The following is a 23,021-nucleotide window of genomic DNA, read 5'->3' as shown; positions in this document are numbered from 1 at the left end:
GTTTGACCTTGATATTTGAAAATGATCTCTTGTTCCACTTCTGTGACCATGAGAGCTATGTACAGCAGCAGCCATGCCCTGAGTTAGAGGATTCAATATTTGCACATTACAAAAATCCCATGGATAAAATTTAGTGAGAAAATCCTATGTGGATAGGTAGTTAAACTAGACTCACTGTAGCCAATACCAAGAGAAACTAGATCTCCCAGTATAAACCTTAGAGTTTTGTACACAAGTACTGTCCTCCCAATGCACTGTCAGCTAATAAGCTGCATGGGTATGGGTAAACTTCAGTGCAGCTTGTTTTATTTGATTAAGATCCAGCAGATCCCAGAAGACTCTCTGTCCAGAAGACTTCAGTCTTTGGAACAGCAAAGATGCAGGAACCTCAAGGTCCCAGGAATCTGGTAGAGGAACCGAGCTTTAAGTAGGGGTAAAGACCCCCGCAAGGGCGAGAGGGAAATGAATTTAGAGAGAGAGAGAGAGAGAGAGAGAGAGAGTGTAATATTATGGCCGATGGCTCAACTCATACCCTGCTTATGCTTATGTAGGGCACACAATTTTGGCTGCTTTCCTTACAGTTGCTGCACATCTGCAACCCAATTTTCAACCCACTTTTTATTTGGTTTTCTGTTTTTGTGCCATGTTTTTTACTGACATTTTCCCACACTGTCACTCTCAGTGCTGACATCATTAATCTATGGCGTCCTAAATCCTATGACTGCTGAGATTCTGGTCTGCCATGATGGGTCATGAGTCTAATTATGAAATCCATTATTTTTCAATATCTCAGTAAATCATGCTCAATTCTTCCAAGTGATCTCTTCTCAGTGAACTTGCATTAGTCTGTGTGCAAGTTTTATTTTGGCAACAATGTGTGTTCATTTTTTTTCTTTTTGATGATTTTATGTGTCCTCTTTCTGCTTGATAAAACAACAATGTGCATCAGAATTACAGTTTGAACAGTTTATTTTTTATTTTATTTTTAAGCTTATAAATACATTAGCAAAACTGTAACTTCAAAGTATGCAGCAGTGTAAGAAAGCAGATTCCGGACCTTTGAAATGGCAAAAAATACGCCCCCAGACCCAATAACCCATCCCTACCACATCCCAAAGACATCAAACAAGCACAAAATTTTAAGTACAGGGGAAATCACACTATATTCATGTTATAATCAAAATTACAGTCTAATGAAAATCTTTGAATTAATAATAAATTAATAGTGCAAAGATCTTACTATTTCACTAATACACTCAATAGAGTTTGAAATATGAATATGAAAAATTGATCACATTGACGGGAACTATTAAGAATAGTGCCACATATCAAGAATATGTGGCACTATGCTTTTGTAGCATGAAAGAACCCCTTGAGTCCAACTCTCAAAAAGTGAAGCTCAAAAAGTTTTGTGTACAAAATCATAAACATTAAAAAACTCAAAAGACAGGATCTGATTGTAAAGAGAAAGAAAAATGTCTTAAAAACTGTAATGAGCATATTTCAAAACCTGCAATGTGTTTAAACTTTAAGGATTTTTGCTCTGACATGCGAGAGAATCTGTAAGAACATAAAGCTTTCATTTTTCCTTTTTATCATAGCGTAAGATTAAAAAAAGATAAAAAGCGAAGCGTTAGATAACGTCTCCTGTGAAACAGACAGTATTAAAGTAGATAAAATATGTGACGTACTCCAGCTGTTTAGGAAACCCAGCATGTCTACACACACACACACACACACACACACACACACACACACACACACACACACACACACACACACACACACACACACACACACACACACACACACACACAGACTTTCTCAGTTACTCAATTATGCAATTACTTGATTACTTGCTACAGGGTCCCCAACAACCCCAACAACCCCAAACTTACTGTGTAAACTAGTGCAACTAGTTTGTGTTCATTTGATTTGTGTTACAGAAAACTGATATGTTGTAAGGACAACTTTGAATAGGTAACAGAACTGTACCACTGTTTTATAGTCTGCTCACTAAATATACACTTCAGTAAGGCACATTTTCTCCTGAGTTTCCCAAGCGCAGTGATTGATGGCATTCTATGTAACAACCCCTGCTGTGTAATGAATGAATGAATGTGTTGCTCTGAGCTAGAAATTGTATATATATCAACTATATGTCTGTTTAGAAGATGCAGTTAGCCAGGTGGTAGTCGGGGTTCAATCTTGAGTGAGAGTTCATAAAGGGTATCTTCATCAATCACTAGGCTTTTATCCAGCAGGAACTGAGTCACCTGGAATGGAATGAGATAAGTTAAATTTAAAGATTTTGGATTTTTTGAAGGTTAAGCAGTGAAAAATTATACACTTACTCTGATATTGATTGTTTGTTATTAAACACATTTTCCTGCTAAACTGGCTTCAGTATATTTTTTTAATTATGTAAACAGCTCATATAAATCTGCTTAAAAAAATCATTAACAATAATTACACGTTACAAATATCTAATTAGACACACCTTTGGTTGGTGCTCTATCCTGTACGGTGTTTGCTGGAACTGACGGATCTCCCGGATGATATGAGAAATCTGAGATACCAAGGACAAAGTTACTGGAATGCTTCAGACATGATGTTTTTTTCTAGAGTGTGTGTGTGTGTGTGTGTGTGTGTGTGTGTGTGTGTGTGTGTGTGTGTGTGTGTGTGTGTGTGAGGGGGGTGGGGGGTTCACTCGCTGTCCTGGTAAGAGACTTGTTAGTCTCTAACCAATAACCTGAAATTACTCCCTGCTACATGCTTGTATTTCGAAGGAAATATCTGAAACAAGCTCATTAAAAAAGATGCACAGAGTACAGGCCTTTTGGAGAGCCAGTTCAATAGTATTGTTTAGGCCTCCAGCAGTAGTAAAGGTAGATATTCAGTGCAAGTATTAAATTATTTAAGACAAAATTCTGGAAACCGTGACTTTAGGTATTGTAGTATCATATCACAAAGATGGACAAAAACAGGGGCTGTGTGCATAGATGTTCAATGTCTAAATAGATCATCATAATCAAGTCCTAGATGACCGTTAGTCAGTATTCAATAGAGTATGGCATATGTGCCTCAAACGGATTTAAGCAGCTCAATAACTGACATCCCGATTCAAATTTTATGTTTTTAAAGTTTTTTCTGCTATATAGACCATTAAGGCACAGTGAATTGTGAGTTTTGTGCCAAATTCCAGTTTTAGGAAAGTGTAATCCTTACCATCCTCATCTTAGAGAAGTTAACAAGGCCTTCCTCTGTAAAGTTGGGTGTCCCCTCCTCAATGCAGGCCAGGTCAGTGAGGTACATGCCCAGGTAAGGGACACATGGAGGATTACAGCTGTGCAGACAAAGCAGAAATGTACAGTGTTTATGAACTGATTTGAGACATTTTCCTCTGCTCACTGGCTATATTTACTTTTTCAGTGTCTCTCTGAGGTTCTTGAACCGTCCCTCTGATGACACAATCTTCTGAAGTCTGTCCCTCAGTCCCTTTGTCTGAAAATAATGAAAAAAAGAGTAATTTTTTCAGTACACAGATGTGGTATTATTTTCAGCAGCTCTCTGAAAGGAGAATCAACCTGTTTGCAGACTTTTGCCCAGGTCTTTTTAAGCCTGTAGATGGCACTGCCTTCGAGTGCAGCAATGATCTCCAGTACTCCGTTGTAGTTATTGAGGTAGCGACAGATGTCAGCCACTGCCAGCCACTTCTCAATGGAGCTGGCTCTGGAGGCCACATCAGTATGGGTCATTATCTGAGACGCTACCAGGTTGCTCATCTGTGAAGCAAGGTATAGAGAGATGAGAGATGTGTCCAATAATCTGTCTGCCTTCAGTGATATGCCAAATTATGTCACTGATATTAGTGGGCAAAAGAATACACCACCAATCTAATGTGGATAATCATATATATTTAGTTTGATTGTGAAAGCTTTCTTCTTTATAGACTGAAATTTTAGGAAAGACAGCTATTAAATGCAGCTCGTCCTTTGATTCTTCAGCATTGAGAATCCAGTATTTAAAATGTAGAAATATATTTTAATTAAAGGCACTGCTCTTACTTGTATTTTTCCATTTCCACTTTTTGATTACTGAATGCTTTTGTATTATTAAGTCTGTTAAATCCTCTTTTTCAGTTCTGTCTCCCTCTAGCTTACAGAGGGATGTCATGTGTACTGGACTCTAAGTAGTGGTCACTGGCCACTTTTTAAGAAACTGTCTGGCTTTTGCCCCTGACTGAACAAGAGAGACAACTGTTGTACCACAGACTTTTTATAAAACTCCCTATAAGCCCCACCACTACATCACTGCTCAGGATAAAAAGTCACCGTCTTACATCATTAAAGTGCTGGGTGGTCTTCATGATGTATGGAGTCCTTTCCGTTTTATCCAGCTTCATAAAGCCCTGACCTAGGAACTCCCTGCAGGACAGAAAATATCCAAAATCATAGGTTACACATACTGTATGTCCACATGTCATAATCTGTTCCCTACAATCTCTGAGCTTTACTCCTCCAAATCTTTAGCCCCCTATGGGAAGTTATCTTTGAGTCAAATACTATATTTCTTTAAGTGTAATTTTGTTTTATGCTAATCATATTAATCAAGGATATTGTTAGTTCAGGTAGACCATAAAATCAAACAGCCTAGATCCCAGCAGATCAGCTGATATCATTGGCAGCCTACATCAACTAGATGTAGGCTGCCAATGATATCAGCTATTCTGCTGGGATCCAGGCTTATAGTCCTCTACACATCTAATTTAAGGTGTTTTAGCAGGCCAATAAATCCTAGTTAAATTACTGTATAATTTGTTAACTTGCTAACTTACTATAAACTGGGCAGCTGTATTCTTAAGGCACGTTGAGATACCCAACTAGACTCAATATAGGCAAATGCGCTGTACAAAGACATTTTAAAGAGATGATCATATTAAATAACTCCAGGGTGATGCAAGGAGAGCTTGAATGTCTTGTATAACATACTTACTCATAAGGAATACTCCTGAACACAATATGATCCAGCAAGGTGATCTGTTCTGCTAGTTCTAGGGCTGAGAGTGACTCAAAACACTCTGATTTAGGACTCTCCGCCTTGAAAACACAGACAAACAAACTGCATGTGTAAAAAACAGTACTAAACTGCAAAGCTCTTCAGGGGACTACAGTACCACACAAACACAAATTAAGTCCACATATAAGGAAACGACCTGTGGATATTTGAGGAGGGAGGTAACATAATTCTCCTCAATACAGAGTAACCACAGCGGCTATTTTTCACAAGGCAAGGACATGACATTACTGACATTATTCTTACCACAATGAAGTGTAGAAGCGGGCAGCTCTTCTGTGTCATTCATGAGATAAAGGATTTCGACAAACAAGTTATAAACTTGTCAGGAAAATCTTTTATGAAACTCGTTCTGCTAAATGACAGTACTGACCATTTGTAATATGCCTTCCATCCCGAGCTGAGCATCATCTTGTTCTTCTTGAGAAAGTGCACTGAAAACCAAAAATGACATAGCATTACATACATGCAGTGCCAGTCATATGAAAGCTGATCTCATGAACATTATGTAAACCTCTACAACACTTTGTGTTGCAATGAAAATAACTCAACTAAACATTCAAAATCATGATCTAAAATTTGCATGAATTTTTGAAAAAGTAATTCATCCATAGTTACGTGACAACAACAAGGGTCTTCACTAACTAATGGGTGACAGCACAGTAGCTATGCCTATCTTTCAGATAAAGTTTATTTTATTGAAAGGGACCTGCAAAAGCAGGGTCATGAGGCTAACAACACAGGGAGCTGAATTAGCAGTATCAGTTCTTTTTATATGTAATCTGCTGTTTACCTACTTCACCCTAGAGGCAATCTGCTATAAATGTGACTTTGTCTGCATAAATTCTAGTGTTAAAATGCCTAGGTTAACGGCACTCAAAACCCTGTTTAACTCACTCATCCTAGATTTACACTTGTATGACTTAAACTGATTGGACTGACAGGTGCACAGACACAGGCAGCTGTTCTGGATAGACCATCACAAGAAATTTGTGCTTCAGTTTTGACGATTGAAATTCTTGTCTTGGATAAGTCTTTTACTAATTACAGATATTTACTAATTGCACTTTGTCTGCACATTGCCCCCTTACAGTTTATCAATAACAGCTATAACCAAACCCACTAGAATGTGCTATCTTAGCACTCCAGCTTCTTTTCCAAATATGGAAACTTTTACTACAGAAAAAGCAAGGTAGGGTCTTAAACACTTACACTGAAGTTTCCGCCTGCAAACTAATGGGTGACAACATGTTAACTAAGTCTATTTTGCATGCACAGTCTATGGCTTCACCTTGCCTATTGCAGAAAAAAAATTCTAGGACAGTGTGTAGATAAAAAGAAGTACACAATGATATTTACAGCAATCCCTTTGTACCTTAATATGTTTGTTGTAGCTTTCCTCTCTTGCGGCAGCAGATCTGGATCTCGCAACACCTCTTCTAGTAGACTGATCACCCCCACCTTCAGCTCACTGTTCATTTCAAAGTCCTGATTGAAACAACACATGCATATATATTTATAGGGAAGCTTAGACTTGAAGTTAAGATTAGAGTAGTGGGCACTCACAGAAAGATTCATTTCAGTGGTTTATTGTGTATTTAACATCTAATTAAGCTTGCACTCATATATGACAGTGGGAAGGGGAAAGGGTGAGGTTGTACGTGAAGGGAACAGAGGTGATGAGAGGTGTTGGATAGGTATGGTGTTAAGAAGAGAAATACAGGGGAACAAATAGTAACCAGAATTTGCCAAGGAGATGGAAATGACTTTAGTGAGCATGTGCTTTAAGATAGGGAGGAACATGGGGTGAAGCATAAGAATGGAGGAAAGTGAACACAGCTGGACTACATCTTACACAGAAGGTGGAATCTGAAAGGCTGAAAAATGCAAGGACATAGTCTTTGTGGAATATGATGTTTGCAGATGACATTGTGATCTATAGTGAGAGCAGGAAGCAGGTGAAGAGATGCAGGTCTGCGAGACAGACACATCCAGATTTTGTATTTTTGAGACAGAACAAACCCTATTAGCAGTTCACTATGATGTGAACCAGTGGGGGGACTGAAAACCTATCTACACCTTTACCTTAGCAAAAATTTGATGTATTTGTGCCCGATTCCATCCTCCAGTTACTCCAGTTCTCATTCATTACTGACATTATCCTATCATACCTCAAATTCTCATGTCTTGAAATAAATTGCCCCAAGACCATTAATAAAGGCGTCTGTGTTCAAAGATGACAGCACCTCCAGTCGCACAGCTCTCGCTGTAAGACGCCTTTCACACTTAACCTAAGAAGGCCCAAAGCAATCCTCTCTAATCTGAGTAAATGGAGATTCATCTGGAAAGATCATCAGCTGACGTCCCATTGCTGCTTGAAGTCTATATTTAGCTAAAATCCTCCTTATATTGTAGCAGTAGTTGCACCTGGAAACAAAAAGCTTTGCTGAAACTGAGAAAGCATGTGATAATGTCCACTCTGCCATGTTTTTGGATGTACATGTTGAAGCACAAGGTCAGAAGTGTGAAGATCCCAAGCCAATAAAACCTGATGCCTTGCCTCCTCTGGTATAGCGCTCTACTAAGCCTAACCCAACTCTCAAAATGCCATCCATAAGCTTGAAAATAAGCCTACTGAGGTGACTGCTCTTCTTCATATTTCACCTTTCTGCAAACCACTGATCTCATCTGAATATTTCTTCTTCTGAATTAGCAAATAGCAACTAACTCTGAAGCCTTGCCTCAAGCCAGGCAAGCTGACCTAGGCTAGATTCAAAGCTGTTTTTAGCTGTCTCCTTCCTAAGCTCCAAATGAACCTAATTAACCATGCAACCCTCCCCCGGATCAATCTAGAAAGAAAATTAAATGATGAAATCCAAAAGTTTGTCCAAATATTAATTTACATCACTGCCTTGACTCCTTTCTAAACACCTTGTCCATTCTACTCGCAGCTAAATGAGCTGTACATGTCCAAGGGCATGTGAGGAATGCTAGTTTGTTTCAGTGGAATTACACTGAGCAGAAGCAGAAGCAACATCTCCAAAGTTATAAGATTTAAAGGGCCTCTCAGTATTATAATGTACAAGCTGTCATCCATCTAGATTGTCCATGCTTGTGCAAGAGTGGGTGGCAACATGTCATCCCAGCCCAGATGTTAGTAGATACCATAACACAACATAACAGGTCCCGAAAACTTAAATGGGTCATAGAGAGGACTTACAGTGGATAATATCCTTCTCCTTGTGAGAGGTTTGCTCTTAAATGTTATTTAAACACTCAATGCTCTCTCTACTGGCAAGTTTTCACTGTCCAAATCCAAGTCCTTAACCTTTGATCTCTCCTGCTGAGGTATGGTAGCAAGCATAACTCGTCTGTTACTAATCTGTTGCTTGTTGGTGAACTTAAAGCCTCCTTAAGCACAGAGAGGACCAAATGCTTGAAGCTGCCTCCTCTTCAGAACCAATAGTGACAAGACAATCATCTACATAAAAACCACATAGAAGAGTGACTACAACCTCTAGTCTGAATTGCTGCCTGTTATCCTCTGTGCATTTCTCCAAAACAAAACTTACACAGTTTGGAAATGAGGTGCCTGCAAATCTGTACTGCCATTCTGCATTCTAACTGACCTGGTGTTGATGAACATTAAGGTAGAGTGAACATGGATCAGATTTAAGGCTAAAATGTTGGGTTCTGACTGAGTCAGCATCTTAACATCTGCATGGGAGAGCCACAGGGCCACCAGAGAAATAACAGGTCCAAGTCAGCTGTTGGTACTTTGATCTGACCCGTGCTCACCTCTTTATAGTTGTCAATGCCAGGTATGGTAAACAGGTGAATACAACTACCTTGCTCCTATAATGACGACACAGGAACAACACCAACACAGGGATATCAGCTATACCTACTAATTAGACACATTATAACTCTAACATGCACTTTTGAAAACTTTACCAATGGTTTTTAATTTTTCTGTGTTCATTTGTTTTTAAATTTCCCAGCATCTTTTACATCCCATTGGGGTACATTGCCATGATAACATAGACTGCAGGCCTAACTTCCTCTAGAGCAATGAAATTATGATCCATTAATTCTCTGTCTCACCATTCTTGGAAGATTCCTTAGACCTTACTGGATGGTTAGCATGAGGCTCTAAAGTACATTTCTCAAAAATAAATAAATAAATAAATAAATAAATAAATGACAACACTTGATCATTACAGTATAACACAAAGCCAACTTCAGGGGTAATAATCTTTCCAGTTATGAAGCATAGGTCAATGTGAATCAATTTCACCCGCTTTGAAAATGATAGTGACTGCTGATGTCCTGGAAATGCAACAACAAAACAATCCCAAAAGTACTTGTCACTTTTTAGGCTCCTTTTTATCTGTTAGAGCTGCAATTTGCAGATAAGTGTTAACAATTAAGACCATGTTTTTAGGAAGAAGTAGCAGTTTTACACTGTTTACAATGTTGTTATAATAAGTTAGATGTGGCAAAGCATCATAAAAAATTAATAAAACTGTCTAGAAAATTACATCAAAACTATAAGACCAGCAGTAGTAGCGTGTAAAAAGCCACAAACTGAACTGACTTTTGTAGGATGATATTTAAAAAAAATTAAAGGTCATGGCCACATAACACTTAACCTAGGACCAACCAACAGAAGTTTACTTTCCAAGCTAAATATTCAGTTGCAAAAATAGCATCTTATATAATGTAAAATGAAAATTATAATCTTTTCGCTACCCTGGGGAAGATGCTGACCTTTTTCCATGCTTCCTGGGTGGGAGACAAGACATGAAGAGCAAAAAGTACCTCCATGAGGGAAAAAAGTGACGGGAGAAAAGAAACAATCAAAACAAGCACAACAACAAACTCTTTCAGGTGGGCTGAGCAATGGTCCAGTTAGCCAGCTCTAGGTTTCTTATAAACTTTCTAGAGCAAATGAGTCATTACTTAGGTCACATTTACTTACATGGCTGACTTTTTTATTGTCAGCTATATACACACAAGGCAGCAGCACAGTATTATTCTTGGTTAGATGCTCAGCATGAAGTTCCTCCTCCCACAGACAACAGTGTTTTAAAAACTTCTTCATGGAGATGACAAGAGCCATGAAGGCAACATTTATCTTCAGTATAATTGCTACCAATTTCTACTACCTTAGCTTTATAGAGAACACCTAAAGTCCAGCTCTTCATTCTGTTAATGTAGTAAAATCTTTCTGTCGTGATGGGTCCAAAATGCTTGATGATTCAATGGTAACAGATCTACCGTGTCACTTCTCTCTGCAGTGGCAATAAAACGTCTTTATTCAGCAGGTCTCTTCCTCCAAAGAAGCTTTAATAGAATGGACGAAACTGACTAATACCACTTTCACCCCTCACAAATGAAGCTAAAGTGGTTTATTGCACCATGCACTAGGGCTTGCTGTTATATGTTATAGAATATATATATATATATATATATATATATATATATATATATATATATATATATATAATAAACTTCAGCAACTGTAGTTTCAAAGAAGACAATCACTAGAGCCCTGGACGAGAGTGAACTATAAGGGTGCAGACGTCTGCAGAAGACACAGCTTCAAGCCAGTACGCGAAGGACAACCTGGAGACCGATTTTGCATACTGGAAGTGCATTCTTAGGTGAGATGAGAAGAAATTATTGCGTTTTTTGCCTATACAGATGCTGCCATGTTTATAGAAAGAAGAGAGAGGTTTCACTCCCATAGTGAAACACACTAGTATTATGCTGTAGGGATGCTTCAGTGCATCTGGAAATGGGAATCTTGTCAGTGTGGAAGAAATCATGAAGACAGAAGGATATGTAAAGATTTTGAATGAAAACTTCCAGCAGTCAGCAGGAAAACTGGGTCTGAGTTGTTGCTTAATCTACCAAATTGCTAACGACCCAAAACATACACTGCTCCTGATAAAGAGCTATCTCCAGAAGATCAAAGGTCCATAACGCCTTTCCCTAAAAATTAGTTTGGCAATTAGCTTAACTTTAATGTGTGTTGGACCATATGTTCTCAACTAGTGTGAAGCATGCAAGGAGTTTTGCAACTATGTTTCCAGCTAATGAAAACACATTTTAAAATACCACATTACTCTTAATTAAAAACAAAAAGGTTTTCATTAGTCACTTACATGCAAGTTTTTGTTATTTAGCTTTTGCTTGTTCTAATGACACCATCAAAGACTACCCATGTATAAATATTTTTGTATAAATATTAAATATATACGCAAGACAAGAAGACTGCTGTCTGGGGACTCCTGTCTCTACTACCCAGAGTTCTCAACTATACAGCTACAGTGACATTACACAGGAACAACTATTTATACTGAAACAGAAAATCACCAGAGTCCTTAAATAGGTGAATTTATAACTTAACTGGAAGACTTACCTGGGAATGCTTAGAAACCCAGTGGCGCAGCACATTGAGAACTCTGTTAGTAGCAGCTCTGCGGATGATGAATTCTTTGTCACAGGCTTTCTCAGAATTGTTAAAACCTAGAAGGACAAAACAGAGATCATGGCCATTAAAGATGTTATGTCAGGCAACATTTATTATTTTGGTATCAAGAAAATTTTCATGGTCCTTTCAGGGTTTGGCTTTCATTTTAATGTTAAGTTACTAGCACTACTCAACCTACTCATAAATGTGTATATGTATATGTGTGTGTGTGTGTGTGTGTGTGTGTGTGTGTGTGTGTGTGTGTGTATTTTTTTTAATACATATTTATTTTTGGCTCTTAGCTTTTACTGACAATAAAGCAGAGGGAATGACATGCAGTAAATTTCCCAGGGCAGAGTTGAACCTGCACCTGTCCAGTAGGTAGCCTTATAACATATAAGTGGTCCATTCAACTAAATGAGCTATATCCGCACCAAAACAGCAGAATTATTTACAAAAAATGGAGAAGACAATAAATCATAAAGTGTTGCTAAAGTTTACAAGGTGCAAAGGTTAATACTGGTGCCACTTGTAAGAAATTAATAATAAGCCTTAGGGCGTCTGGGGATTCCCTAGGGACGTTTTCCCTGGAGGGCCTAACCCGGGGGATGTGGCCATGACCTAGTTAGGGGCTCTGGTGGCTCTTAGATGGTGCTTTCCTTGTGGCTGCGTACAGCGGAGATGGGGGAGGGTCTGTGCTGGCGGACGTTGGTTACTGGCCTGGTAGCCTGGCTGCCCCTGGGTGGGTCCGGGATGGGCGGGGAGGCTTGGGGGTCTGGGGGTGCTCCGCCCCTGGTCTGGGGCTCTGGCTGGGCCTTGGGGGCTTGGGTCCTGGCTGTTGTGTTGCCGGAGCTGTGGGCGGGTGGGTGCAGGGGGTTCAGCCCCAGTGCAGGGGACCTCTGGTGCATCGGCCCAACTACGGGGCTCTCTAACTGGTGGGGAGGCTGTTATATCTTTGCAGGTGGTCTCCTCTCTACAGGAGCTCACTCTGCAGGTGGGGGAGATATATAGGAGAGGTAGAGAATGAACTCAACCTGGGTGTCTATTGTCTTGTGTAGTTTGGGAGATGATTGGATGATGGGGTGGGTGCAGTTTTCTCTGGGGTGGAGTCGGGTGGGCTGCCCCGGACTCTGTGGGGCTGGGCGGTGCTGCTGCTGCAGGCCCCGGTCCGGATGGGCCTGGGCCCCCTTGCCCTGGTGGGTTCCAGAGTGTGGGGGTGCCTACTGGGGTCAGCAGGGGAGCTGGCCCCAGTAGGCCGCTTGCCCCTCCCTTTCTTCCCTCCCCATCCTCAGCTGCCTCCCTCTTCCCGCTCTACCACACCCACACACACACGCAGGGCTTGGGGTGCAGGTATGTCACCAGGGTGCAGGGGAGGTACTCCCCCTCTGTCCCCTTCTGTCCGCCTGTGCCTCAATTTTATTCTGCAACCTAGACATCCACATTACTCACACTCTCACATAACACATACATATAGGGCCTTAGGGGTGGGCACGTTTTATAGCATCCAGAGGATGGTCGGTGTACTCCAACCCACCTCTGGCGCTGGTGCCCTACCCTCAATTTTAAATGCATATAGACACTGAGGGTTTTCGGGAGGAGCCGTGCTGCTCTCTGATAGGAAGCTAGTACCATGCTCTCCTGTGTTTTAAATGCACTTTAGAACAGCACACAGCAGCACTACATATGAGCGGGCGGAGGGAGGTTTGGGGTCTTCACTCACCCCGGTTCTGTTAGCCGTCAGGGCTGGGGGGCTGGGAGGAGGTGCTGGCCTCAGACTGGGGTCTGGGATGTGGGGCCTCCCTGCTACTGCAGATAAGGAGGTGGTCCGCTTGCCTCCACCCCAGAGAGAAGGGTTACATCTCCTGGGTCTAGGTGCAGCTTGCACCTCTGAGGGCGGGGGTACCTGGACCTGGGATATAGAGTATGTTTGGGGAGTGTGACTGTCTGTGCAGTGTCTATTTGTGTCTGTCTACACGTTGGGTGAGTGCCGAGTATTTGGTTGTGTATATGGGGGTGGCAATGCACGTTTGTGTCCGCGTGCGCCTGTTCGTCTGTGTCTATATGTCAGGTTGGGTCTTAGACTCAACCTCTATGGGTACATCTCAGGCCCTCCAAAGTACGGAGGCCTATCTCCCCTCACCACACTCCCTGCCGGTGGCTGATGCCCTCAGACGTTGGTGTGTTGGTGGTTCTTGTTGACTGGGGCTGGGCGCTCATGTATGTACCGGCTCACTCCTGGTGGCCGACTGGCGGGGCCTGGCGCCTGTGGCCTGGCTGGACCCTTTCCGGGGGGTGGGGTGCCCTCGGGCCTCTGGGCCGGAAGCTCGGTCCTCTCTGGCACAGCTGGCTGCCGGCAGAGCCCGCGGGCACGCCACTGCAACCCCCTCTGGCCTCTGCTCCGTAGCTGCTGGGTGACCTCTCGTTTGGGGCTCTACTCAGCTCTTCCCAGGAGGGTGGCACGGTTCCCCCCCTTTGGTGGTCCTCCTCGGGTCCTCGTACTCTGGGGCCTCTGGATGTCTGGGGCCTGGATCTCCTCCATACCTGCTTCATGCCCTGGGGGACGGGGCTATGGCTCCCCACACTCCCTAGCAGATCGTTACATGGAGAAACCTTTGGAATACAAGCATGCTGATCCACACAGGTGTACCCACGGGTGTTCACAGACGTGGACTACACCTTTCTTGGCTGCTGCCTCAAAGCACATTGTGCGCTGTCTATCTTGCGTGCTGCACAATAGCGTTTAATATTTAGTATTAAACTGTTATCTACTGCTAGCTAGTTTATTGTGATGGTGCTGTATTTATTATGTTGCTCTTTTTTGTTTGTTTTCGCTTCTGTTTTTTTTTCTCCATACAGGTGATCCAGGTGTTTTGTTTGTTTTTCTTTCTTTCTTCCCCCCTTTCTCACTGTCTCTTCTCCCCTTTGGTTTTCTTTCTCTCCCTCTCTTTCTTTCATTCTTTCTCCCTGTCCTATCTCCCTGTCATTTCTGTCCCGTTTGTAGCAACCGAAAATAAAATAAAATAAATACATAATTATAATAAAGGTCAATAAAATGGACCAATATGGCAAGGCCATGATGATCCACTTGGTAAAATAAATCCGCTTGGCATCTTTCTTGGCCTTAAGACAACAATTCTGATGGCTAAAGATCCAAACGGGACAACAAAAAAAGAAAAAAAGAAATTAATAATAAGCCACTAAAACAACAACAACATTTCCAGTTATATATATTTTTTCTTGGACTCTAATAGAGTAGCTTTGCATGATTCATTTATTGATGCATATTTGTCTTATACTGGGCCTTGGTGAAGCTCCTCAACTTTCTAAAGCAGGGGTCTCAAACTTAAATGAGCTGTGGGCCACTGCTGACACTGTCATCTTTATTGCTCAAGTAGTACAAAAAGCAAACAAACAAACAAGAAAACACCCACAAATATTTCAACAAACAACAAACAAATCCTCCCTAACAAAAAGTAACGGGCTAAATTGCATTATTTTTCTTCATGTCAATGTACGGGCCATGAGCAGAGGTGATGTGGGCCATGAGTTTGAGACCCTTGGTCTAATGGAAACAGTTTATTTCGATTTTCTGCCTCCAAAAAATTAGGTTTTGAAAACTAGGTAGCCACATCAGTGTCTGACTTCACAAATGCACTTCTGGAAAAATCGTCAAAAATCCCCATAAACACTCTCTTTAACCTTGTGGGAAGCCATCCCAGAATTGCTGAGGCTACTATAGCTGCAAAACATGGGTCGACATCATATGAAATCCTATGGATTCAGAATGGGATATCACTGAAGTTCATGAGGGTGTGAAGTCAGACCAGTGAATATTTTTGGCAGGATAGTGTTTCTACTTTCCGTGACATCATAAAGAGCCAGAGTAGGAAAAAAAACTCCCTCAAAATGCCTGAGTTTGTTTCCTGAGCTTTGGGCTCACAGAGTTTCTTTACAATCATATTTATCTCATAATTTGGAACCCTGGGAATGGAATATGAGCATTCACCAGTGTAACAGTATATACATGTCAAAAAACAAACAAAGGCATAGTACTATTAAAAATGGAAGAGTATTAGAACTTTGAGACTTTTACAATCAAATACATCATCACAACAAGGCGACTGCACATACATTTTAACTAATAAAAGTTTGTAAATATAGGCTTTTAGCTACTGTTTTTAAAATCCTGATGGAGTCCCGAGACAAATAAATAGGGTCAACAATTTCAATATCCTCTGAATCAAAGTTTTTTTTTTACCTTCTGTATAACATTCTTGAGTACAAGAGTAGAAGCTGTGAATTTCTAAGCACTAACATTTTTGCAGCAGATGATTTGAGCCCATCATTACATCTAGCAACCTCTTAATATTAATTTAAATGACACCAAAGCAACAGTTCCCTTCCTCTGGTGTGCATCTTTGGATCTTGATGAGTTGACATGCTCACCCTGGGAGCTGCTATGTCCAGCAGCAGCAGTGGCGATTGCAAAAGCTGAAGCTGGTGACATAGAGCAGCGAGAGGTCTCCCCTGATGTAACTGCAAGGAGTCAAAAACATTAAAAAACAGCAAGAAAAAGAGAGCCTGCTCGCTTTACACAGTCTGTTATAAATAATGTGTAAATATGTTTGTGTTATTGGTAATCATCATATTATGAGGACAAATCTGTTTACATAGTCATCTCATGTGAAAGTTGTTTGGCATGGGGACAAAAAAGAAAGTCACCAAAAATAAAATTATTAAACAAATATAAGTGGTGTTGTGAAGGTACCTGTGGGGTTTCCACAGCTCTTCACACACAGTACCAGCATACACCAGCAACCAGTGTAATGAGCAATCAAACCTCAAATCAGGAAAAAAATTACTATAACTATAAAATTACAATAGAAGTGTAACTGGTAGGGGTTACACCTCTATTGTCAGCCACCTTGACCATTAAAAAGGGTCTGCCTCAGCTGCCATGCTGCCATACTCAGATCCCAACATTTTTGAAACATCTTGCTGCCATAAAATTTAAGATAAGCTAATATTTTTCATGAAATAATGAAATGAATCAGTTTCAACAAATATATTTTCTATGCTGCACCATGAAAAAATAAAACCATGTTTAGTGTACTCATTGTTTTCCATGCCTCTAGAGATTTAGAAAATTGTGTGTGTGTGTGTGTGTGTGTATTTGGTACCTCCCGATTGACGGTAACGGAGATGCCTCGGTGTTGAAGGCGAGCGGCAGGGGGATGTGTCACCTGGCTCACTGGTAGCTGGTGACTCAGGAATGAATTTGTCCAGGGATACTGACTCCAGGACAGCTGTTAAGGAATATACTGCATGTAACATCTGAAACAAGTATTGGAGCATTTTTTAATGAGTATACAGTACTGAGGGTAGAAAACAATCACGTGGGAGTGTAAAACACACAGAGAACAAAAGTAACTTAAAATATTATTAGGGACTATCGAGCACATGCTGAAAATAAGCCATCTCCTATCTAAGATTAACAAGTTAACTGAGCCGCCAAGCAATCCCAAGTGACATGGACCAAACACAACCCCAATTACTGTTACACTGGTAACCTAGTCTCTTAACCCTTTGAGATCGGGTGGCTGTAGCTCAGGTGGCAGAGCAGGTCAGCCACTAATCAGAAAGTCGGTGGTTCGATCCCAGGCTGCCTCCTAGCTGCATGCCAAATATCCTTGGGCAAGATACTAACCCCATGTTTGCCTACTGGTGGTGGTCAGAGGGCCCGGTGGCGCCAGTGTCCGGCAGCCTCACCTCTGTCAGTGCGCCCCAGGGCAGCTGTGGCTACAATGTAGCTTGCCATCGCCAGTGTGTGAATGTGTGTGTGAATGGGTGAATGACTGAATGTAGTGTGAAGCGCTTTGGGGTCCTTAGGGACTAGAAAAGCACTATACAAATGCAGGCCATTTACCATTTATCTATGATGACATAGATTTCAAAGGCCCTAACTGTACTCTAAACATACATTTAGGAGAAACTTTTTTGAAAAAGAAATGTGTGTACTTTATGATGTGCATCAGAATGATTTCTTTCTTTGCTGCCTGACTCCTAAGACTGGGGAAAACAATGTAAGAAAAACCAAAAATGATATTCTGATTAACAGGGATAATGAGGGGATTAACAGCTTGAACCTAGTCATGACAGTACTGAAGTTTGTGTTGTCTCTGATACAAAACGTTTCCTAGTCCCTAAGACCCCCCCCCCCCCCCCCTCTTCCCCCCTTGTTCTGCTCTGCAGTGTTAGTAATCTTTTCAAGGCAGCATATAAACCTGTTCTCTGCCTGCTGCAGGTTCAGGATAGAATGGTCCTCCAGTTTGCAGTGAAACCCCAGAGCAGAACAAGGACAGTCATGGCCACCTATAATCCAAGACACTGGAACATGGGTCAAGAGACTGTAGAGGCAGTTAAGTGACATCAAAGACCACCAAAAAAAAATGCTGTGTGACCCAGTGTTTTGAGTTTCCTTGTATTTTGATATTCGTTGTTTATGTTTTAGTCTCATTTAGTTAGCTAAAGCTCATTCTATTTTGCTTAGGTTGCCATGTTAGTTCTTTGTTTATTAGGTTCCCCTTGTATCTTCACCCCCTGTGTTTAAGTCTCCCTAACCGTTCATGTGTTTCAGTCTTTGTCTCCCATCTCCTCCTCTTGTTTACACGTTTTCCCCTTGTGACCCATTCCTTCTGTCATTTGTTTCCCCCCCAGTCATCTTGTTCTGTTTGTGCTTATGTCCCTGTGTCATCTCCAGCCCCTTTTTCCCTCTGTATGTTTTTACAGTGTTCATGTTCCTTGTCTGTGCACCATGTTAAGTCCGCGTCTTAGCCTGTCATGCGTTTCATGTCTGCGTGTCCTATGTTGTCAAGCTCATGTCATGTCATGTCATGTCATAAAACAGGAATATAACGGGTTATGTTCCTGTTTTAGTTTGAAGAGTTGTGGTGTCCCATGTTCATTCTGTTTAGTTTCACTTCCCCTGTGGTGTCATTATTCTAATCAGCTCCATGTGTTTCTACTAAGTTTAGTTTTGCATCAGTTTAGCTTGCCCCTTCGTTTGCACCTTTTTATTAGCCTCAATAAACGGCTTGCCTTTTGTTAATTCAAGTGACGTTCCACATTCCGTTTTGTCTGCATTTGGGTCCATTATTCCCTCAACACACAGTCAGCTTCCGCCTGGCTGTGACAAAAAAAAGCAACCTGCCTGCTGGTAGGGAAAAACTAGATATAACAAGGCCAGTGGCTTACTGGTTTGCTGTAAAAATAAAAGTGAAGGTTTACAAAATAAAAGTGTGAGGACTGTCTACTAGTAAATTGATCATGGTCTCAGACAACCCTAAAATGCTAAACATGCTAAACCATTAATATACACCCCCCCCCCCCCCCCCCTTCCACCCACCCACCCAAGAAAAGTCTACATGGAAAACACTTTGATGGTAGGAAAAAAAACATGTCTGCATTAATTGTACAGCTCTACATATCTTTTGTGACAGTTTAAAGAAATCGTACCAACAGTTAGAAAATTATAATTGTTATTATTTTTAATCTAAAAGGCTCCACAGATAACTAAGCTATGTATTCAAAAAAGAAAGCAACCTTCAAATGAACACCAGACAGAGTGTTCATGTGAATGATTGAACTTGTGGATTACAAGCTGCTCTTCTGACTGCTATTGGACTTTGGAGAGGGTCAATAGCAAAGTAGAAAGCTCTCTTTATCTCCTTATTGTCATTCTCTTCCTTGTTGTTTGTTAGAGAGTTTCTGATCTAATGCTTCAGTGCTGTTTTTATAGTGAGCAGGCTGTCAGCTGTGGCCAGATGGTGATGTAAGAGCACGATTATTCCTGTGTTGGGTAATGGTGACCCATTTATGTCTTTCACTGAGTCTGTTTAGGTGGGCAAGCCTTATCAGGAATAAATGAATGATTAGAGGAGAAAAAGTTCATTAGAGGATAAAAATGTAAGACTACTTCTGAAACAGATGATACAAATTTTTAAACATACTTGTTTTTAATGTATTATTTTATACTAGTTGACTCTCAGGCATGTGCTTACAAATGTGTTGATATAGGGGTCTCACAGAGTGTGACTCATATGTCTTTGTATTGCAGATACCCACCCCTGCGGAAGCTGCGCCTCAGCTTCCCACAGAAGGCATCAATGCGAGGTGGCTCTCCACTGGCATCCTCCCCTGCAGCTGGACTCAGCTCTGGGGAACTAGGACCACGGCTGAGATCCAGCGGTGCCTTGGTGGAGACAGGGGGTGGTGAGGATACCCCAGAGGCCTGGGGGAGGCTAGGAGACCTTGTGGCGGTGGGTGGAGGGGAGGAAAAGCCAGAGGGCGCTCTGGTAGAGCCAGGTGGAGGAGAGGCAATGGATGGGCTGTGACTAGAGGTTGGGGAGTTGGCTGCAGAAGAGGAACGAGTGGTGGACAGGTCTAGGGCTCCTGTTTTCACACTGATAGGGGAGTTCAGGGAGAGCTTTCGGCAATGCACAGGGGAAGCGGTACGAGAGGGGATGGACAGAGGAGGAGGAGAGGAAAACTTGCGGCACAGCCTTGGCGATTTGTTGTTCAAAGGGTCAGTTCCCCACACGCCCTGGTTGGTTGCAAAGAAGAGCTCCAGGGATCTAAGAGAAAGGAAACTAGCTGATGTGCAGTGCTTGACAAGAACACACTCAAATGATTCATCAGTCCTACTGAGGGTCTTTACTTGGACTGGTCCAGTGCAAGTTGTGTGATCTTCAGACTGTAGTCAGGACAGAGTGACATGATGGACAGACGGTCACATGAATGTTGCTCAATTCTGGGGCAGTGACAGAACAAAAAGAGCATGGAAAAAGGAAGGAATGAGGAGGATGAAAGGAGCAACACAAAATGTGGAAATGGAAAGACGTGCTGCAGGCAGCTATACGTACTAAACATGAAGGGGGGGAAATACATAGAGGATTCATGAATATTTGGATGCCTGTTACAAATGATGACATGTACCTTACAGGTATGGAGGTGAACGGCTTCTTATAGATGTCAGCCAGCTTGTCGATGACCACAGTAGCTGTGGTGAAGATCCTGTAAGTGTGGAGGAATGTGTTGAGGAAATCTATGGAGAGGAAGCGCAGGTCTGTCAGACGCTCTAGCAAGCGCTCCACACTGGCGTATCGGATCTGCGGGACTTTGCAGGAGTTGAGCGTTTTTGAGAAGCAAATGTCAACATCGTCTTTATGCAGTCGAGCATCAGACCTTCAGAAAGAAAATACCACAGTCAGGTTAAATCAGAATGTTTAGGGGGGTGTCTTTGCTTAGGCTGCTGCCCCCGCGACCCGGCCCCGGATAAAGCGGATGAAGATGGATGGATGGATGGATGGATGTTTAGGGGGGTTAATCAGCCATAGTGTTGTGCAGCCCTGGTGTTCTCCCATATGCAGCTGCACAGACTGACTTTTTCCACCAGAAAAACACCCAGCATGTAGCAGCAGCTTAAACCATATATTATCTTTCATAGGATCTGTAGTTGATAATATATGTGCTGCTTTTGAGAGATGACAAGCTGTTCTGTTTGTTCAGAAGTTGGAAGCGAAAGAAAACTTAGATGTGCCTAAAGACCCCATAACAACTGCCAAGACACTAGTGAGTAATTTAGCCAAGTTGGGAATTGTAGTTTTGAAGAAGACTATCTCTAGAACCCTGCACAGGAAGGGAGAGGAGAGACCATCAAATCTGTATCTGCTTGGCAGATTTGTCAAAGAAGAATAAGCTGGGATTGCTCAGGAGACGTGTGAGACTTCTTGAAAACTACAACAGATGCTGCAGGCTGTTCTCCAGCATTTCTGGTAAAATTTCCATTCACTGAATATTAAAACAGTTAGATGATGAAAACAAAACGGAACACTAAAACATATATTTTAACGAATAACTTTTTTATTAATGTCCATACCTAATATTCATCTTAACCTGGGTTGTTAGGTCATGTCACCCACGGCACTGACAATGACCACGGATGGTATAACAGAGGACTAAGTCAGGCACATAGGATTTTATGTAGAACAGTCGAAGGGAGTCATACTTAGTGCTATCAGGAGGTGAGGTGAAGGAAGGCCAGACATTACAGCAGAGGTGAAAGTTCAGAGGAAGACATGCCAGATTTTGAGGACAGTGAGCTTGGGCAAAATGAAAACCTCCTAGGTTGATATGGACAAGGACAGCTCTGGAAGATAAGAGTGTGTGAATTGGAATTAACAAGTTCTTATTTCCCTTTCTAAACATGTCTAAAACCTTCAGAGCCCTAGACTGCAACCTGGGTGCCTCAAAAACTGGTCTTCTCCAGAGTGTTTCACCTTCCAGTTCTAATGTCTGGCCTTCCTTCACAACATCTCTTGACAGCTCTGGGTCTGGGTCTCCTACCACAATTTCACCCTTTCCTCTATTACCCTATTTCTGAAATCCTACCAAAACAAAGTTTAGGCTCTCAAATTGAAGAAACAATCAGATTTTTAGCAATAGAATCACAATATCTGAAAACGATGATCACTTAAAAAAAAAAAAACTGCAATTCCTGTTATTGTTAAAACAGAGTTCATATGCGTTGGTACCCCAACCCCCACAAATGTGGCATCAATAGAAAGCCCAGGATGTCCTCTTGAGGATGTTAAGAATATACTACATGATGACGTGAAAGTCTGGTTCATCCCATATTCTATTTCAATTGTCATTGCAAATCTTAAGAAATCAGGAATGGTTCAAAACTTTAGCACAGTACTGTTAATTTAAAGATACAACATCTCACTGCTAGATTCTGTAAGATTGCAAACTGCAGTCAACAAAGTATAGGCTTTTCCCCCTATAAAACTGGCTCTGGTAAATCTTTGTGAAAGAAGTCCAATATGAGTCAATGACTCAGTTAAGTTCACTTCCATTCAGTGGTAGCAATACTGAGGTGAATTGTTGAGCATATACTGAACTTTTCTATCGGACAAGTGCTTCTGTTTTTGCTGTTAGCCAGCGTTAGTGAAACTTTCTTTGAAGTAGTTCTAACATTGTTAAACTCCCAAAATAAATTCAGAGTTGTACAACCAATTCTTCTTTTTATGACCATGACAAATATATAAACTTCCAACTACGACTGTAGTTATTTATACTGCACTTTTTCACTCATTTTTTCTTACTTGATCATGTGTGGCACAGAAACTTTGGAGTTTTCCTCAAACACGCTTGTCATCAGGCCGTTGCATCGGATATTATCAATGCACTAAAACACAAAGCAGAAAAAAAGCATGAAACCTTGCCACAGGTAGGTAAATTCAATTCCATCTTTGTACCATTGACTTCTTACCTGGCTGATATCACTTGTCCAGGCAGCTTTCTCCTGGCGGGAAGGAGCCAGGAGAACAATGGAGAAGGACTGACCATCAGGAGGCTCAACCACAATTTTAAACTCCAGATGGTTAAATCCTTGACTTGCTGCATT

General features: G+C 41.5%; 1 protein-coding gene across 10 annotated transcripts in view; it reads right to left on the bottom strand.

Annotated features, from left to right (window-relative positions):
- Positions 1–951: 951 nt before the first annotated feature.
- The window catches only part of rasgrf2a (Ras protein-specific guanine nucleotide-releasing factor 2a), a 51,381-nt gene continuing 29,311 nt past the window's right edge, over positions 952–23,021 (bottom strand). For 2 of the 10 annotated variants that reach the window (XM_076886764.1, XM_014410413.4), the window contains exons 12-30: positions 22,887–23,014; positions 22,720–22,802; positions 20,549–20,797; positions 20,271–20,363; positions 19,679–20,187; positions 16,735–16,860; positions 16,001–16,090; positions 11,504–11,610; positions 9,847–9,861; positions 6,452–6,564; positions 5,450–5,510; positions 5,323–5,352; positions 4,996–5,099; positions 4,343–4,427; positions 3,588–3,785; positions 3,425–3,504; positions 3,229–3,346; positions 2,501–2,569; positions 952–2,276 (exon numbers count right to left, since the gene is read on the bottom strand). In XM_076886764.1, the coding sequence (XP_076742879.1) occupies positions 2,181–2,276; positions 2,501–2,569; positions 3,229–3,346; positions 3,425–3,504; positions 3,588–3,785; positions 4,343–4,427; positions 4,996–5,099; positions 5,323–5,352; positions 5,450–5,510; positions 6,452–6,564; positions 9,847–9,861; positions 11,504–11,610; positions 16,001–16,090; positions 16,735–16,860; positions 19,679–20,187; positions 20,271–20,363; positions 20,549–20,797; positions 22,720–22,802; positions 22,887–23,014 (2,354 nt within the window). In that variant the 3' untranslated portion in view covers positions 952–2,180. Of the gene's footprint in view, positions 2,277–2,500; positions 2,570–3,228; positions 3,347–3,424; positions 3,505–3,587; positions 3,786–4,342; positions 4,428–4,995; positions 5,100–5,322; positions 5,353–5,449; positions 5,511–6,451; positions 6,565–9,846; positions 9,862–11,503; positions 14,140–16,000; positions 16,091–16,734; positions 16,861–19,678; positions 20,188–20,270; positions 20,364–20,548; positions 20,798–22,719; positions 22,803–22,886; positions 23,015–23,021 lie in introns of those variants that run through there. The other 8 variants (XM_076886766.1, XM_076886767.1, XM_076886765.1 and 5 more) reach the window with 8 other exon arrangements.

Source organism: Maylandia zebra, linkage group LG7, assembly GCF_041146795.1.
Source record: "Maylandia zebra isolate NMK-2024a linkage group LG7, Mzebra_GT3a, whole genome shotgun sequence".
Taxonomy (NCBI): domain Eukaryota; kingdom Metazoa; phylum Chordata; class Actinopteri; order Cichliformes; family Cichlidae; genus Maylandia; species Maylandia zebra.
Note: the sequence above shows the minus strand (reverse complement) of the source record. Positions and strands in the feature narration are given on the sequence as shown.